This window comes from Phalaenopsis equestris, unplaced genomic scaffold, assembly GCF_001263595.1.
Source record: "Phalaenopsis equestris unplaced genomic scaffold, ASM126359v1 Scaffold000455, whole genome shotgun sequence".
NCBI classification, from domain to species: Eukaryota; Viridiplantae; Streptophyta; class Magnoliopsida; order Asparagales; family Orchidaceae; genus Phalaenopsis; species Phalaenopsis equestris.
Window position 1 is genome coordinate 156,362 of NW_018164896.1, and position 20,412 is coordinate 176,773.

General features: G+C 36.9%; 1 protein-coding gene across 1 annotated transcript in view; it reads left to right on the top strand.

The window, feature by feature from the left end:
- LOC110027861 (esterase AGAP003155-like) overlaps positions 1-20,412 on the top strand; it is a 67,508-nt gene that overhangs the window by 30,753 nt on the left and 16,343 nt on the right. Inside the window, exons 3-7 of the mRNA XM_020729475.1 lie at positions 10,931-11,163; positions 11,256-11,354; positions 11,445-11,486; positions 11,594-11,723; positions 11,896-11,997. Of these exons, the coding sequence (XP_020585134.1) occupies positions 10,931-11,163; positions 11,256-11,354; positions 11,445-11,486; positions 11,594-11,723; positions 11,896-11,997 (606 nt within the window). The remainder of the gene's footprint in view (positions 1-10,930; positions 11,164-11,255; positions 11,355-11,444; positions 11,487-11,593; positions 11,724-11,895; positions 11,998-20,412) is intronic.

Genomic DNA, 20,412 nt, shown 5'->3' on the forward strand with positions numbered 1-20,412 from the left:
ACCTTCATTACAATCATCTACAACACAATGTTGATCAATTAATTGGGCTTAAAGTCATGGCTAGCCTAACCCAAACCCAACCTTTGGTCATTTGGACCCACATTGGACCCATATACCAAAATTAGCCTAGTCACCCTGAAGCCACCAAATTTATGACTCCACAGCCACTGAACACACTCCATGAACCAAGCTAAACCCCCTTAGACCAGCCATGGTGAGCTATGGACCATTGGATCCCTAAATTAATGGATTCATGCCCATTTATGGGTCTTAACCAAAAATCTCCTCCGTCATCACTTGCCATTGAGGGTTAACATAATTAACCTTCCCACTGGCTCACCTAACCTCCTAGCCACCTCCCCTAGCCCTGCCATCCAGCCTAGTCACCGGAGCTCCACAAAACCAAGGGCCAACATCCCTAAATCAAACCCAATCTCAACCCTAGGGGCCAGCTCACCCTATTTAATCCTTAGAGCTTCTTAGCCCACCACCTCAGCTGGCTTTTGCACCCAAAGCCAGGCCCTGAGCTCCGCTCTCCGACCATGAATATAAAATGGCATCTTCACGGCCAAAAGTGGGGTGCTGAAATTTTCTCAAGGAAAGCCTGCCCAATTACTCCCATAGCCTCTTTGAGACCTCCTCAGAGCAAACCAACCACCTCCTTGCCCTAATTCTCATCGCCGGAGCTCAATTTTTTAGCTCGATTCCGGCTGGAAACAAGACAAGTTTGGCCACACCTCCACAGTGCACCAAAGCTCAATTAAACTTGCCAACACTTTTACCACAGTGAAAGAAGACAAAGCCCCATCAAAGCCCCCTCACAGAGAGCCTCTGCCCTAGACTTTGATCAACACCGAAATTCGGTCTTGATCGAATTTGGTTCTAGGCTCGAATTTGGGTCTAGGCATTTCACTACAGGAAGAGGCTTCGTCCCTAGCGTCCTCGGACCTCCACAAATGTGTCAAGCACCTCTGATTGAAGCTTCACTTCTCAGAGTAAAGGTATTAACTCCCCCCACTTCCGGAGCCTATTTCGACTCTCCATGGGATTAGGGTTAATTTAATGACATGTTTACCGTATAAATATGTTCGTCTCACTTAGACGAGTCTATAGGATCAAACTGACAAGTTTGGTTGAGATATGAGTAAGATATTAAGGTTTTAGGATTAACGGTCACGGGTTCACACCAGTCGGGGACAAAGACGTAGAGCCGTTGGATGACATGTGTATCAGACGGAGGGCTAGGATCGTGTTGGACGGGAGCTTGATAAATAAAGCGCGGGTCAAGTCAGCGACTACGTGAATGACAACATCCAAACAGAGTGTGCCACACAAGTCTTTGGAGCCATCACATGATGCCGTGGTGTCGCGTGTTTAAGTAGGAAAATAGAGATTTATTTAATTCAGAAAATGTGTCCCCTACCTTCATGTCCCCTACCTTCAAAAATCCATATCTTGGTGTAGAAAAATCACAAAAATAAAATATAAATATCCAAGTGCTCAGTGAACAGAAGAAAACAATGTAGAAATAGTTTAAAGTTTATTTGATGTATATTTTAATTTTAATTAGTTAAATATTGTTCTAAGTATTTTGATTCTCCATGCATTCAAGTATTTCACCATGGCTTGATATTTTGGCATATTTTTGTCTCTGTAATGAGGGATATTCTTTGATTTTTCCAATATTAGAGGAGACCCCTAGACAAAGATCTATACTTTTCAAGTTTATGCATCTGATTTAGAAAATTAAATATGATAATTAGCATGTTACTTAGAAAAATCCAAGAAAACTTTGGTAGTTTCACTATGACTAGAGAACCCTAGAAAAAAATTGTCATGAGCCAAGTCATTAAGAACACACCTAATTTTCATAAAATCTTAAAATACAAAGGAAACTAATTTGGGAAAAATAAACATCCAAATGACTTGCTTTTAATTCTTCACTGTAATTTAAAGTTCAGAGGACTCCCCATAAATTTCAGAGAAATCTCCATAAAAATTTCAAAATATTTGGGGTTCAATTGATGACCTAATTTGATTTTCTAAGTTAAATGACACTTTTAACACTTAAAATAATCATAATAATTAAAATATAACTCAATAAATTATAAAATTGGTTTTTGGGAGTTCTTTGTGATCAAAGGAATCTTCTAAAAATAAAATTACAATTAAAGTAAAAATTTCATTTTTAAGCATATTTTAAATATTTAAATAATGAAAAAATAATAAAAATCATAAAATTAATAAAATTCATGTAAATATTCTAAATTATTTCCTAAGCCCTTAGGAGCAATTGGAATATTTTTCATAATTTTTTAAGTGAATATATTGAATTTTAAAGCTTAAAATAATTTTTGAAAGGCTAAAAAAGGATTTTCCTTAATTTCTCACTAAAAAAATTCTAATAATTCCAATAAAACTCAAAAAAAACATGAAATTTTGTCTAAGTGGTTCTCTGGCCTAAGTCTACCTCCAGTAAAATTTTTAAGTGATTAGGCTTTGCCTTGGTAAAGTTGTTGAATTTTCTTTGAAAAATCCTATTTTTACATGTAAATAATTATATAAATTAAATTAAATTTTGAAAAACCAGATTTTCTCCTCTGATGTCTTAATTGACACATGTTGAGGTAAGATAAAAATTTCAAAGTCATTTGAATTAAATTTGATGAATTATGAAGCGATAGAGTCTTAGGGGCAAATGTATAATTTTAGAAATTTGTTCTTGATTAACATTTAGACTTAATTCAAGAAAGGGAAATGGGTAATCTTTGATCTTAATTAACATGTTTTGATAATTGAAACATAAGGAATTAATTAGTAGAAATCAATTTAACTTTTCTTAATTAAAGGATAAATTTGTAATTTCCTAAATCATTAAAATTTGAAGGTTTATTAAATTAAATGATCCTAGACTTAGGAGTATGAGTTTGGATGTTAATAGCTCACTAATTTAATACCTCTATTTGGTGTTCAAATGACATTCAAACATTTTTATGATGAATTACTATCACTTAAAATTTAATTTCTTTCAAAAATTACTAATGTATCCACCAAGATCTTAAGTGCTTAGTAGTGACCTAGGCTAAATCAAATTTGGGTAAATGAAAATTAGAAAAGTGAATGTAATTAAAAATTGAACTCTGTTTTTTTTTTAAACCACTGCAAGCGTAAGTTAAAACTAAAATTGCATTAATTTGCCCCTTTTAAGAGTTTTCACCCACATAATTCTCACTATTTTTTTTTTAAACCACTGCAAGCCTAAGTTAAAACTAAAATTGCATTAACTTGCCCCTTTTAAGAGTTTTCACCCATATAATTCTCAGATTAAATGATAAATGATAATCATCTTACTCTTAGGGATAATTGAAACATCGATGTTCACTGAATACTAGAGGTATTTATAGGATGAATTATTAAGCAACATAATAAGTTTAAATAAGCTTGAGACGTGAGAGGGAAGCATGGACCTGCTTCTTCCTCCTAACCTTCTGGAAAACTCAGAGGTCTACTAAACTTAGTATGTTTTGCCTATTGAAATCATCTTAAAATAAAATAATAGGGGCTCACCAAGATTTGACTTAGAATATTGTAGATCACCGGAACCTTATCTTCCAGCTCTACATAAAATGCTTTAAATATAAAAATACTCTTGCATGTATTTTGAGTTTCAGTTGAAGATGACGGGAAGACCATCCAAGTACATTTTTATTGTGATTTACTTACCTTTATTTTTCCCTGTATTTTATTTTTCAGTACGTTGTTGTACTTACTCACATGCATGTATGAACACAAAAACACAAACCTGCATGTTAAACAATGATGCCACCCTGCATGAAAACCAAAACTGCTAGGATAGTAGTCAACCAAAACTAAAATCAATCAAGATAAAATTCACCGTCACAACATTCAAAATATAAGATAACTCAAAATTTAATCACAAACATCAAAAAAACAACAATTGCAACTTAATTAATACGTTTTTTATCGGATGCTCGGGAATCCCTCAAAGAATGTAACATACGGTTGCTAATGAAGCTTCCCACGGTCTAAATGAAAGTATGGAACTCATTAAGTTGAGTTTAGTAAATTCATTTGGACTAAGTGAATCCAATAGAAAATAGTGGTACCAGAATGAGGGAACTGTAGGATCCTAACCGGTGTTGTTCTAATCAACTTTAAGATGCCCCATAACATTTAAAGAACTACAACCATAGGGACATCTGATTTGACATCATTATTTGACACACTAGAAAATTTGAACTCGCCACGACGAGGAGCCTAGAACTAGCATGGTGGGCAACATGACCATCTTCAACAGCAAGAGGAACTACAACAACATATCCTTCCTGACAATTAAACAAGAGAATTAAACAACAAGACATAGGATTTTGAGGTTCTCTGCCTAGTGTAACATAAATCCTCAAATCATCTTTAGGCCTTTGTATAGCTCTGTTGTACAATATAAGCACTAACTCGTCTTAGGATTCTGAGGTGTCGTTCGTCACAACCTAAATCCTCACATCTTCTAGGCTATTTGCATGATCGTTTCACACGAATGTAAACCCTAAATAATAAAATTGACAGGAAGAAACAGAGAAATAATTTTTCCTAAAAACTGAAGCCTAACAATAGGATAAACTGGGAAATCACCGAGGTTTTCCTCTGGATCTATAACCTCCCCTAGTTCTTCCTTCTTTAGATTCTACAATAAAATATTCCAAATTTGAGTCATTCCCATTTCACACCTCTTTGTCTGATTCCGTTGAAAAGTCTTATTCTTTTGTTATTCTTTTGACCTCTTTGAAGTTGACCTCTTTGAAGATGACATATCATGATTTTTATCGAGAGTTTTCTTAGGTAACTTTGGTTATCTAAGATGTAATTAACTATCAGGGCTTGCCCTTATAGGAATCTTGTCCGAATCCAGTTTAATATAAACCATGTTTAATTCTTTATACTAAATAAAGGAAATTGTCGGCAAATAAGGAAAATTTGATGGAAAATAAAATAGTATCGCAGATCAAACAGATGACATTTATTTCTTAGTTTATTTGATCGAGCATCATCATCAAGTCTTGTGTTTATCTTTCGGGATAGATATAGGGTTTGAGGCATAGTGTTGTTGCATAGTGTTCTTTCATTTAAACTGTGAAAAGTATGGGGTCAGTTTGATTTATATTGGTGGTCGACGGCATATGAAATGTCATTCCAAAGAGGGCGACAGGATTCTGATTCCGGCGGCTGACAGCTTCCAACGGGCAACTCCTCCAACCAAAAAAAAAAGTGCCCACATGCATATCAACCACTTCCCCTATTATTCTTATATAAAGATGTGTTTATTTTATTTAAGAGAAAAATTATGGTTTCTCCATAAAAAAACTTTAATTTCGTATTTATTACATTTTTTCCATGCACAATGAGGGGCCATTTTGGGATAAAACTTTTTTTTATTGTATATTGAAGCATTTTGGCCTACAAAATGATTTGATAAACATTAATTAGTTAAGATATGCCTGATTTTCCAAGTTACAAATCATTAATCTATTACACCAGCTAGAGTAGTTCAACAACTTCCTATTCCATATGATGTTTGGGAAGATTTTTTATGGATTTTATCAATGAGTTGTCCAATTGCAGTGGTAAAACAATTCTAACGATGGATGTGGACATACTCATATTAAGCACCCAGTTCTCTTATTTACCAACTCATTTTACTACTTTTATAGTGGCTATTAATTTTTTTTTGTGAATGCTTATAAACTCAACCATAACTGCTTTCTATTGTATGTGATAGTGATCAAATTTTTATGAGACATTTTTTTACGAGAAATACTTCCTTTATAAGAGACAAAATTACAATTCATAACAGCCAATCACCCTCAAATTGATTGTGACATAGAAGTTATTATTCATACTTCAGAACAATATCTTTGTTGTTATATAATGAACGTGTTTCTACTTGGTTACAATTTCTACGATGGGCAGAATTATCGTATAACACCAATTATCAAACTTCCATTGGTTTTACCTCATTTCAACTTGTCTATGATATATTACATCCATATAGTTCTTTTTATATTCCAATGTTCTCATGAATGGATGCCATTGATAATCTTTTAACTAAATTTTTCAATCCTTTGACAAGCCAAGCAAAATCTTGTATCAACACAAAATTGTATGAAGCAACAAACAGACATATCTTTGAACTTTCAATTCAAACTTTTAGTTAAACTACAACCTTATCATCAAACCTCAATATACAAATATTCATACTCTAAAGTTTTTTTTTTTTTTGTCATTTTTCTGTTTCATATAAATTTTGAAAGGCATCAGGAATGTTGCTCATAACCTATAGCTCCCATCACAATACCTTATTCATCTAGTCTTCCATATCACAATATCCACTTTCATCCTGCTATATTAGCGCCAACAAACATTGATAATCATCCACTCGCTCAACTCTGGGCATCCTCCATTCTCGCAAGCTCCTTAAAGGACTCGGCCTATGAACAATAAATACTGGTATAATGGGAGGGCTTCCCAATCTCATACCAGATTCAACTTCGACCTCGAGGATGTGTTTTTCGAAGGGAGAGGAGTTGACACGGACACAAAAAATGCTCATCTTATCCATATCAACAAGAACATAATACTTCTTATTTGGTTTAGCAATTTCTATCATTAATTAGCCATATTTCATTTAAATAATTTATATTTAATTCATTTATCGCTTCTCAGGTTATTTTGTAATATTTTTGAACTTATAATGACTTATGGGGTTATAAATATATTTAATTGGGGAAAAAATGAGGATAAGAAGAAAAAAATTATTTATTTATACGTTATCAATAAATTTTATCATTTGGCACAGCTCTCAAGGCGATTTACTTGAATCACGGAGCATTCATTGAGAAAAAAACCTTCAAACTCAAATTAAAAATCATTCATAACTCTAATTTCAACAAACTTACAGTCAACCTGGTCGACTTGACAAGACTGACACAATGACACCTGATGCGTACTAGAAAATCCACGGCGGTAGAGTAATGGATTATTGTCATAGCGTTGCGCGAGAATTCAACACACACTCAGATGAAAATGAATCAAGCTGTGATAACATCATAAGTTTTTACATGGAAAACCCGTAAAAGGGAAAAATCACGGGGTCTGGCCCAGTTGTAAAAACTCACTATAAGTTGATGATTACAGATGTCCCTTGTCCCACAGGCGGGAAAGGGTTACTAGCTTTCCAAGTTACAACCTCGACTGACGACGTCTAGTCAGCGATGGTTGACAATTGAGCATGACTAATCAACCATTGTCGACCACCATAGGTTTCCCCCTGCTCTTTGAAATGAAGCCCCTGAAGAAGTCATGGTGTATGTTGTGAAGTGACGAAGCGACATGCGAAGTAAAAACTAGCCTTGTGAAGTAAAGCAACCTATGAAGCAATGCACCTAAAAGATAGTGAAACAATGAATCTCGGATACGGTGTAACTACCTGTAATAATTTATTACAATCGTTGTACTTAGAATACGGTGCCCATTTATAAATTACTGAAATTATCTCATCATGCATCTTTCAACTTTGGCCTCTGTAGCTTACTGATGTTATTCCAGCTCTTTGTCACGTCTTATGTGACCAACTATGACCTATGTTGCTCACAACTCATGCAACTCCAACTTTAGCCTCTATGGCCTACAAATGCTACCACGACTTTCCACTATGGACCAACTACGACTCGCATGGTTCACAACTCATGTCAATCTCAACTTTGAGCTATGCAACCTATATATGTTATTACTTCTCATCGTTCATGGCTTATGTGATCAATTACAGACTACGTAACTCACAACTCATGCAACTCCTAACTTTAAACTCTATGACCTATAGATGTTACTACGACTCTCCACTACAGCCTATATGACCAACTATGGCCAACATGTCTCACAACACATGCAAGTTCCAACTCCGATTTTTATGACCCACATATGTAATTGCAGCTCACCATTGCGGAATATGTGAACAACTGTGGCTTATGTGGTCCACAACTCATACAACTCTAAACTCTAGCCTTTGTGGTCCATAACTCATACAACTCTAAACTGTAGCTTTTGTGGCCTACAGACACTACTAAAGCTCTTCACTATGACCTACATGATCAACTACGACCTACGTGGTCCACAACTTGCAGCTGTCAACTCTGACCTCTTTATTCTATAGAAGCTACTCCAGCTCTCCACTACAACGTACGTGACCAACTACAACGTACGTGAACAACTATGACCTACGTGGTTCATAGCTCATGCAACTCCCAACTTAAGCCTAAGCAGCCGACGGACGTTATTAAAGATCTCTGTCATGACCTATATAACCAACTATGACATATGCAACTCACAACACATGCAACTCTCAATTTTGGCATTCGTGGTCTATGGACGCTACTAAAACTCTCCATAACAACCTACTTGGTCCACATCTCATACAACTCCAAACTCCGACCTCAATGACATATAGACATTTGCGGCTCACCACTACTGTCCACGTGATACACGGCTCATGAAACTCCAAACTCTGACCTTTATGGTCTATAAACACTATTATGGCTCTCTACTACGACCATGACCAACTATGGCTTATGCGGTCCACAGCTCATGCAGCTCCCAACTTCATTCTTTATGGCATATGATCGTTATTATGACTTACCACAACGACGTACATGACCAACTACAAGCTACGAGGTCCATAACCTATGCAGCTCTCAACTCCAACATCTATGACAAATAGATGTTATTGCGGGCCGCCACTACGTCATATGCAACCAACTACGACCTATATGGTTCACAACTTCTGCAGCTCTATATTTTGACATCTGTGGCCAACTGATACTCTTGAAGCAATCATTTATGGCCTACATGACCAACCACTTCCACGGCTTCTAACTATAACATCTATAACCAGCTGATGCTACAACCACAATCTGCAACTTTTATGGTGGGCTAATGCTTTCATACAATCAATTATGTTATTTTTGTCTCACTACAACTATTATTGTTAAACTATGCATCTACGGTTATACACTAATATTGTAACTCCATCTTTTCTACTTCAAGATGAGAGCACACCTATGTACTTATAATTATACAATGAATTATTTCAACTTGGCTAGACCTCATGATTTTTTCTCTTTATAGGATTTTCTATATAAAAAAAAAAATTGAAGTGTCTTCTTCTTTTTACTTATTTTTTATCTCTTTGGGTACAAGATCTTAATCTATCGCTAAGACAAATTATTACGAGTCCAGTGAACCTTTGGGCATGTGTCATTTCTTGTACCGCTTCTTCTTTCTATATATATATATATATATATATATATTATTTTTATACTGGGAAAACGAAATTTTAAAATCAAATAGGTTTAACATATATCTTCGTTGTCACATGAGAATTAATAATGGGGACATTTACATACATACCACCCCATCAATAAATTCCATCATCCGACACGAATCTTGAGGCAATCTTTTGAGCAAGAAATTTTTAAACCTCGATAAAAACTCATTCAGAACTCCTATTTCAATAAACTTACAGTTAAATTGACCGACTCAACAAGAAAAAGCCAATGCTACGAATTAGTCCAATCCATGTTAAATCAAGCTCTGATCAAGTCATTAAACCACTCTTGAAAGTTTTTCGGACATATTTAAGAGACTAAACGAATGTAGAATTTAGCAAGTCTATAATCGAATCTAGCGTCTCGACATGACGAATCCAACGAGCCCAAGATTGCTCAATTTTGACATCGCTAAAACACTGAAAGTCCATCCAACACCATCCGATAGAGAGAAGCTCTTCGGACTGTCTTATCAAAGTGATTCATATTTTTGCATTATTTTCACTCATAACACTATAAATATAGTATCACCCCTCTTATGAGAGGGTAGTCTGGTGCTGAGAAAAAAAAATTAAAGCTTTGAGAAGGAGTTGAACTTTAGCACCATCCATGTTATCACCAATAGCCGTCGATCGTCGTCGACCACCGTTGACTGTTGTTGGCCACCGCGGATCGCTGTCAAACACTACTGTCGTCATTGATCACCATCAATTGTCGTCGACCACTATTGACTGGAAGCCACCAGTGGATGTTGTATCTTGAAAAACCTAGTAAACCATTTTCGTCCGTAGGACAAAGAGTCATTGTAATCATCAACTTAAATACAACCAAACGGATCCTGTGGTTTTTTTCCTTTACGGGGTTTCTACCTAAAATCTTCTAGTGTCATTATAGGTAGGTTTCGTTTACCTGAGTATGTGTTGAATTCTCGTGCAACGCTAAGACGAAAATTCATTACTCTACCACTGTGAATTTTCTAACTCAGATCACACCCAATTCTAAAGTTCAATATTTACACATATAAAACTTCATTGTTATAAATTTAAGTATAAAAATGTGTATTTCATTTTAAAAGTTAATGTTTTGATTTTCATTTGTAACATTAAAATTTTGAGTATTAAAAATATATAAAGATGATTTACGGACATACCACCTAATTCCTAAGTATTTATACATCAATCCTAATATATTTTTTTCATTTCATACAAATCTTTTATATCACATAAAAAAATATTATCATCTTAATTAAAAAAGAAAAAAGTGAAATACATCTGTCCATACATGTGTAACGCAAGCCGGGACGTATGTAAAAGTGGAAGGTTAGGTGAGAGAGATGTACTTCAAAGCCTCTTGTTTATTTAAATTCAAAAAGAAGAGATACTTCCCAAAAACTGGGCAGCAGCTGATGCGAAGCAGTATCTTTTCGTAAGAGAGTTCCAAACCGTTTCCACATTCCTGATTCCTCGCACATAAACTGCTTGCGATCCTCCAGATCTCATCTACTCTACAATAACATTTCCCCCCCCCCCTATAAGACCAGCCATCCGGCGCTTCCGAGTATTCTCGCCGGAGGCCTCGTTTCCTCTGCCTTCACGGTTTTCGCACCAGCGGCGAGATCATGCGGTCTCAGGTTATGGGGAAATGGCCTAAGAGTGTCACCGACCGCCTCGATCTCTTCTTCGCCGACGCACCGTTCTTCGCCGGGGGAAAATCTGAAGTCGAAGGCTTATTCGATCCTCCTTACTACGAATGGTTCCAATTCAATAAGGTGCCTGTTTCCACCATCTTCGATTTCGGGTTCGATTTCGTTATCCGGTGAATTACTCTCTCATATTTCCCACTTCTGTAAATCAAAATTAGGGATTCACGGAGTACATAAACTTTGATGAGTGTCTTGCCTACATCGAGGATCTGATGATTAAGCATGGTCCGTTTGATGGGTTGATGGGATTTTCCCAGGTGAATTTTATGCTTTCGTTCTATATATTTTTTTTCCTAAATTTGTAATGTTTTGTATTTGGGGTTGACTTTGTCTGCCGAATAGCGCAGGGGGCGGCTCTCTCCGCTGCGCTGCCAGGTCTCCAGGCGAAGGTGAAGAAAGCTGCTCTCAATTTCGTGTGATTCGAATTTCAACAGCTTTTCGGATTTGAGTTTGATGAGAACATGGTCTGTTCTTTTTGCCTGTTTTAAATTTTTAGGGTTTCGCATTGAAGCGCGTGCCCCAGGTGAAGAACGTGGTGATAATTGGCGGGGCAAAGCTTCCATCACCCGTTGTGGCGGAGAAGGCGTTTGGTGCCAAGATAAAGTGCTCTTCCCTCCACCTCATTGGTATTTTGCCGAAAATTTTGTTTAATACAAACGTGCTAAATTTAAAAATTACAAAAGAAACAGGGGATGCAAATTTAAGCATATGTCAAGTTTAAAATTTTCCTTAAAAAAAGCATTACTTTTGATGTTTAATCCTATTGATTTAATTTTATGCCAAATATTTTGACGGCAGGAGAATTGGACTTCTTGAAGGAACACGGTGAAGCTCTTTTGGACGAATTTGTAGACCCCGTTGTACTTCGCCATCCAAGGGGACACACGGTCCCCAGACTTGGTATTTTTCTCTCCTTCAATTACTAACTATTATTGTTTTCTTTTTGGTGAAATGTATTTTAGCACATCTGGGACAAAAGGTCTTGGAAATATTCTTGTTTTGTTGAGGCCCTGACACGTGGCAGTAACAATAAGTGTTGAAAAAGCTTATTGTTTTCAAGCCACCACAATTTTTATTCGGTTTTGATTTAAGCTGCTGCTTCGATGTCATAGCCTTGTTTAAAATAATCTCTTGCTATCTTAAGCTTAAAAAAATCATTCTTGCTTTTTAAATAACGTATTTTTTGCTCAAAGTAGTCTTAAGATTAGTATAGCACTCTAAAAAGATTTTCTTATAAGTTTGTTTTCTCTTTTAGAGATTGAATGTAATATCATTCAACCAAGTCATTCGTGTTTTGATGTTTTGAAAATAGCGGAGAAACTATGCATTCAAGAGTGGGAAGAGAATGAGTCACACCCTCCTTGATTGCATCATAATTTGAAAAATTATTTAGCAGCTTGACACCTTAGAATATCAAATGTTTTTAAAGTTTAAGCAATTTAATTATATAATGAAATATTTAAACAAGGTAATATTTTTATCAAATCAATTAGTACACATTCAATAAATAATCAGTAATTACTAATTAAGGGTCTGTTTGGGGCAGCTGTAGCTTATTGAATAATCTGCTAATAAGTTAGGTGCGGTGCCTATTACAAATTTTTATTTTTTTAGAAAAGCCAAACCGTAACCAAAAAGCTGTCATTGCACCTAGATAAGTGCGGTGTGAAAGCGCATAAGCTGCCAAAACGCAGTTTACCCAAACAGACCAGGTACGTTTTCAAAATGCCACCGCACCAAATAAGCTACGCCAAATGGGCCCTACGTCCTAAAAAAAATATTTTAATGATACACGAATCTCATAACATTTCGAACAATAAACATTCCAAATTCAAATTTAAGATCTCTAAGGCTTCGATTATATTAAGTTTATAGTCAAACTAGTGGTCTCAACAAGGCAAGTCAATGAAGCCAAAATTGGTTCGATTCAAGTCATATCAACCCTTTTAAGCTCAATTGGAGGCTTTGGATAGGCAATTAAATGGTCAAGGCAATTAAATGGTCAAACATATTATAAATCTGAGAAGTTTATAGTTAAATTGAGTGTCTTGTTAAGCTGAATCCAATGAGCTCATGATCACTCAATTCTAACACTTTAAGACACCCAAATCCTCATAAAATATTATCTAATCAAAGGAATCGTTCTGAGTTGTTGATTGAGTGGTCCAGATTCATGTGACACTTAACAAGGTTATCACTCACAAAATCAATATTTAAACCCCTACTGCTTTCATGAAGGGGGACTTGGATATGAAGGAGGAAGCTAAAGGAGCTCCAAGCTCTTGAAGCTTCCTAAGCTCCACCATCACTGAATGATTGTCGCAGCTACAGCCGGATGACCAATTGCCACTTCTCGGCCACCAGTCACAGGTTGCCGTTGTCAAGCCGTCGCCATTACCGAACGATCATTGTCGCTTGTCGGCCATCGTCGATTGGTCGCCGCCATAGCCGGATTGCCACTGCCCTATTGCCGCCAACATTGTCAAACCACTATCGTCGCTTCCATAGCACCACTGACCTGCGACCACCGCAGTCCGACCACCATTGCTCGGCCACCACTATCGAGCTGCAGCCACCGCCAGAAATCACTGTTGCTTGGCCACCGTCGTTGAGTTCGCCACCACCAGACCAGTATCTTCGCTTCCAAGCACCGCCATATGGTCGCTACAACTGAAGATTATGATAGCATATTTTCTAACACGCGACCACTACTGTGGTTTTCCTTCATAGTCATCTTCACCGCCACTTCCCTAGCATTTTATGGTTCTTTTATAGCAAAATTCTCGTCAACTTGTGTAACATTGCTTCAAGTTATTCAAGGGTTAGTAAAATCTTATAACATGCGTCGACATAAGGGAATTATTCAACTTGTTCAAACCCCCTTATGGCATTTCCCTTTTGGGGTTTTCAAGTAAAAACTCTTATATGTTTGATATTTGTATAACAGTAAGACATTATATATAACTCTATCATTGCAAATTTATCAACACGTAACAATTTGACGTCATTTGTGGGAAAGATAACCCACCATAAAAAAAACTTATAAAACTTGTGAAATTACCAACACACACAATACTCGTAATAACAAAGCATCCCATTTCAACACTTACCACTCCAGGGGCAATCACTGAGCCAGGGATGTTAAGTATCTACTTTTTTCTAAAGTCATTTTTCTACTGGCGAAGGTGCCTCAGGCCCATCCTTGGAAGACCAAGTGCACAGAATAAAACATGAAATTCTTCAGCTTTTAAATGAGGGCTGATAGTTGATGCCCGCACAACCAGACATAGTCTACTTGCCACAAGGTCAACAAACTGCAAAGAATCCTTTGCTTGAGAATACTTGTATTGGGCCTCCTCCCCATTATGATGGGATTCCTTCTCAGATAGGCCGATCTCTTCGATACTGCGAGTTCTACTCATCCATCTCGTGTAGCTGAACCGATTACTAACTCTCCAATGCTCACAAGAAACTTGGCTTAGCCACTTCTTATTGACGTTCCCAATGATGTAATCTGTGCTTAGTTGCGACGCTTGGTCTGCCAAGAGTTCCATCTAAGGGATAAAGATCATTTCCCTACTTGTAATTTTCAAAAGTCTTCTCCCTTGCCCTTGTCAGTACTTTAACACCCTATCCTAACTGGTTTCAAGTATTTGAATATTGACTCCTATGACGGGATATATGACTTTTACAAACATATTGATCATTACTGAACTTTCGTGCACATCCAATGGGTTCCTAATGTGCTTCTCTATCAAGTGTTTTCCACCACTCTCAAACGCCAAACTCACACGTAGCAAATCAAAGGACTTTCCATACTTTCAATAAACTTCCCATACTCTTTGTGGAGCTCTTCATAGCAAATTAAAGGATTGTCAAAGACTCATCTTATCTTTCAAGAAATCGTCAGAATGAGGGAGAATCACTTAATGAATAGTTCTGAAGATTTTCTACTAAAACCCGTCAGATTTCAAGGGTGAATCATAAATTATTGAGGGGAGTTTTTTTTGGAGGGCTTCACTTGGGACATTTCTACTAATCGTTAATGAGAGAGACTCATCATTTGGAAACTCAAATTATTGTAGATAAGACTATCAATGCGCACAAGGAACAATTTGAGTGATTTTGGGGTATGCATAAGAGTAACCCCACTGATGCTGATCTAGCCTGATAACAAAAGAAATTTGATTAGTAAGAGAACTCTGATCTCCCTTCTTGGCCTCCACACCAGCGACGTGAGCCTCGACCAAAGAAGGAATATATGATGCTCAACTCATCACATGTCAAAATTTTGATGAACATTAGAGATTAAGAGCTCATTTATTGGCCCCCTCTTGAAGTTGAATTTAGGGAATTAAGAATAATATTGTCAATTCCTTCGGATTCACGGTCACACAACCGAGCATGTAATATGCCTAAAGAAAAGATTGAATGGTTAATTTGACAGGAGTACTTAATGTGGTAAATCAGAAAGGATAGAAAATAATTTTGTATTTCTTTCTATTTTTGAATTGATAATACATGGTATTATATAGGAGATTACAAGAAGAAAAAATAGGAAACTGACTCATTCCTAAATCTGGAAACTATTTAACTAATTCCTTCAATTTGAAGTATTGCAAATTAATTCTAATTCCTTCTATTTAAGTGATTTCAAATTAATTCTAATTCCCTTAATTTAAGGGATTACAAATTAATTCTCCCAACCTTATTTCCATCTCAAAAACACCTCGACACTCCTCCTCAAGCTGAGGAATAGATGTCTTTCATTCCCAGCTTGGATACAAGATCATGGAAACTCGAACTGTTCAGCCCCTTTGTTAGAACATCGGTTAATTGTCTCTCTGATGGAACATAGGGCATACACACTAACCCTTCCTCTAGTTTTTCTTTGATAAAATGTCTATCAATTTTAAGATGCTTTGTCCTATCATGTTGTATAGGATTGTGAGCTATATTAATAGCTGACTTGTTGTCACAGTAGAGCTTCATAGGACCCTCCCTTTGGACTCTCAAATCATCCAAAATGATTCTTAGTCAAAGTAATTGACATAATCCTTGAGCAATAACACTGAACTCTGATTCCGCAGATGACCTTGCCACTACATTCTGCTTCTTGCTCCTCCATGTCGCTAGGTTACCTCCAAGAAAAGTACAATATTCTGTAGTTGATCTTCTATCCACTAGGGCGCCAGCATAGTCAGCGTCGGTGTAGACTTCCAGAGTAAGAGTGTCATTCCTTTCCTTTGAGCAAGATTCCTTTCCCCGGATTGCCTTTCAAGTAATGCAGTACCCTGTAGGCAGCCTGAAGATGAGGTTCTCTTGGATCATGCATGAATTGACTGATCATACTTACAGAATATGCTATGTCTGGTCGAGTGTGAGCACGGTATATGAGTCTGCCAACCAATCTCTGCTACATTCTTTTATTCACAATTGGTTCTTCTTTAGCTTCTCCCAACTTATAGTTTAGATCTATTGGAATAGAGATAGACTTACACCCAATCTTTCCTGTTTCTGCCAATAAATCAATCACGTACTTCTGCTGAAATAAAAAGATCCATTGTGTGGAATAAGACGAAGGAAGTATTTAAATTTCCTCAATTCCTTTGTTTCAAATTCTTTTACTAGTCTCAGTTTTAATTCATGCTTCTCTTTCTCATCATTTCCAGTCACTATGATGTCGTCTACATAGACTAAAAGAGCAGTCACTCTCCATACAGCTGAATGTTTAATGAAAAGAGTGTGGTCACCTTGGCTTTGTTTATACCCAGATTTCTTCATGACTTTTGCAAATCTGCCAAACCATGCTCTAGGAGATTGTTTTAACCCATAAATGGTCTTTTTCAGCTTGCACACCTTGCTACCCGTGTCCCCTTCAAATCCCAGAGGGATGTTCATGTAGATTTCCTCATTTAGGTCACCATAGAGGAATGCATTCTTAACATCATACTGTAGCAATTGTAAATTGAAGTGAGCAGCCAATGATAACAGGATTCTCACAGTGTTCATTTTTGCAACTGGAGCAAATGTTTCCTGATAATCTACCCCATAAGTCTGAGTGTACTCTTTGGCTACTAACCTTGCTTTATATCTTTCAAGGGATCCATCAGCCTTGTACTTCAATGTAAAAGTCCACTTGCAATCAACAATGTTTTTTTGCTTTGGTTTATCAACGATCTCCGATGCTTTATTCTTTTCTAATGCACTCATTTCTTCTTTCATAGCATCCCTCCATTCTCTTTTTGACAATGCCTCAGACACGTTGTTAGAGATGACAATGGTGTTTAAACTCACAATGAATCTTTTGTGGGTTGGTGATAGACGCTTAAGAGATACATAGTGAGATAATGGATAGAGGATTGGATTCTTGGACTTGTGTCAGTTCAGGAACGACCTTCTCCTTGAATACACCTGAGGAAATCTTGGGAAATTGTGAGTGACACTGGTTAAAGTAAGAGATGATACGGGTTCAGGATCAGGTGACTCAGATGTGATTGGTTCAGAGGACTCGGGTTCAGCTGGAACATGAGGAGAGTTTGATTTAGGTTCAACAACACGGGCTGACATATGCGGAAGGTCAAGGGTTTTAAGTGGTTCAAAGGGCTCACAAGTACTATCTTCCATCATGAAAATCTCCCCCTGAAGAGAGGACTTGGAAAAAAAAAGGTTTATTTTCTGTGAAAGTGACATCTGCAAAGATGTAAAATTTTCTGGTAGAGAGGTTGTAACACTTGTATCTTTTTTGAGTGGAGTAACCGAGGAAAACACATTTGATGGCTCTGGGGTCTAGCTTCCCTCTATGTTGTTTGTGGACATGAACAAAGGCAGTACACCCAAATACCCTGAGTGTGAGGTCATTTGAGGTTCTGAAGTGAGGGTAGAAGCTATTAAGGACCTCTATGGGGCTTTTGTTTTCTAACACACTGGAGGGAAGTCTATTGATCATATATGTGGCAGTAAGAACGACTTCTCCCCAATAGGACTTAGGAACATTTAGTAATCGGGTGGTGTTGAGTAAATGCTCATTCTTTCTTTCAGCTACCCCATTTTGTTGGGGTGTGTCCACACATGATGAGTCATGGATAATCCTCTGTTCCCTAAAGTAAGATGATAGAATTTGATTGAAGTAGTCTCTAGCATTGTCTGTCTTAAAGCTTTTTATTTTGACCTCAAATTGATTTTGAACTATTGAATGGAAATTAGGTATAACAGTGCTAACATCAAATTTTTGTTTAAGAAGGAATAACCATGTAACTCGGGTGCAATCATCAATTAAGGATACAAACCAACGAGCCTCAGAAACATTAGGTATAGTGGAAGGACCCCATATGTCATTATGAATCAGATGAAAAAGATGAGAACTTCTTTTATTGCTAATAAGAAAATATACACGAGTATGTTTTATCAATTTATAAGTGTAACAATGAAACTCAGAAATATCTAATCCTTGGAATAAATGAAGAAACATTATATTTAAAACCCTAAAAGAGGGAGGACCAAGACGTAAGTGATATAGTCAAATGACATCTTTGTTCGAGGAACTAAGGGAGGAACTAAGGAGAGAGAACTAAGGAGAGATGTAGACAAATTGCTCCTAATTATCTGGGATGATTCAAGATGGTAAAGACCGCTCCTTTCCTTAGCAAGTCCAATCCTCCTCCCCGAGTCTTGATCCTGAAAAATACAGTCAGAAGGGAAAAAAACAGTTTTAACATTTGAGATCATGAGTCAATTTTTGAATGGACACAATGCTTGTTGACAGTTTGGGTACATGGAGAACTTTTTTAAGGATAAAGTTGGGTGTGATATGTATATCTTCAATCCCTGCAACGGTAGCTAAAGAGCCATTGACCATGACAATTTTTCTATTACTTGGACATGGGGTATAGGCGTGAAAGAGTTGAGATGTGGGGGTCATATGGTCAGTAAGTTCGGAGTCTATGATCCAAGAGTTGGTATAGAATTTGTCTAAAACATTCATGCAAACAGTTTTACCTGAAAGAGCTATCGAACATGCTCCAGAAGGCTTCTCAAGAGATCCCAACAAGCTTCTCAACCTTTCAATTTCTTTACTGTTGAATCCCTCTATTGCTGAATTTTCCTCAATATTGGGTTGCTCTGCCATATGCGCTTGAGGACTTTGTTGCCCCCCACGGTTGCCCCATTCTCGGCTTGGAGGTTTACCATTCAGCTTCCAACACTTCTCCCTTGTATGCCTTGGTTTCTTGCAATAAGTACACCAAAGATTGTCTTTATTCTCCTTCCCTTGGTTATCTCTACCCGAGTATTTAAGCAGATCATTCTTCGACTTCTCATGATTTGTTTTTGCTACTAAGGCTGACCCATCCATAGTATGTGGTTCTAGCATGACACTCGCTCGACTTTCTTCTGCTCGGATTAATGAGATTGTCTCATCTAGAGACGGTGTATCCTCCTTGCCGAGGATTTGGATCCTAACATGATCAAATTCAGAATTCAATACAACAAACAACAACAACAACAACAAAGCCTTAATCCCACTACGTGGGGTCGGCTACATGAATCTTTTTTCTCCATTGCGTCCTATTTAGTGTCATATTTTCATTTAGTTTTAGTAAATTAAGATCATTTTTAATACAATAAGCCCAAGTCTTCCTAGGTCTACCTCTTTCATTTAGTTTTAGTAAATTAAGATCATTTTTAATACAATAAGCCCAAGTCTTCCTAGGTCTACCTCTTTCATTTAGTTTTAGTAAATTAAGATCATTTTTAATACAATAAGCCCAAGTCTTCCTAGGTCTACCTCTGGCTTTTATAACACAAGTCGAATCTAAAACATCTACTCTCCTAGTCGGATCATCAAATGGTCGACGTTTAATATGACCAAACCATCTAAGACGACTTTCTCTAATTTTGTCTGTCACAAGAGCTACACCAACCCGCCATAGAGCATTGCAGGTCTCACCATCGTCTTATAAAATTTTCCTTTCAGTCTTAACGACACTTTTCTACCACATAAAAGGCCCGAAGCATTCCTCCACTTTAACCAACCAACTTGAATTCTACTATTGACATCCCCATCTATATCACCATCGCTTTGGACAACGGACCCAAGATATCTAAATCGTTCACACCTTTTAATAATTTGATCCCCCAAAGTCACACTTTTGTCGCTAGAGCTATTACTACTAAAATTACATTCCATGTATTCAGTTTTAGTTCTACTTAAACGAAGGCCTTTAGACTCCAATGGAGACCTCCATAATTCAAGTTTTTCCTGGGCTTTTTCTCTCGTTTTATCCACGAGAAGAATATCATCAGCAAAAAGCATAC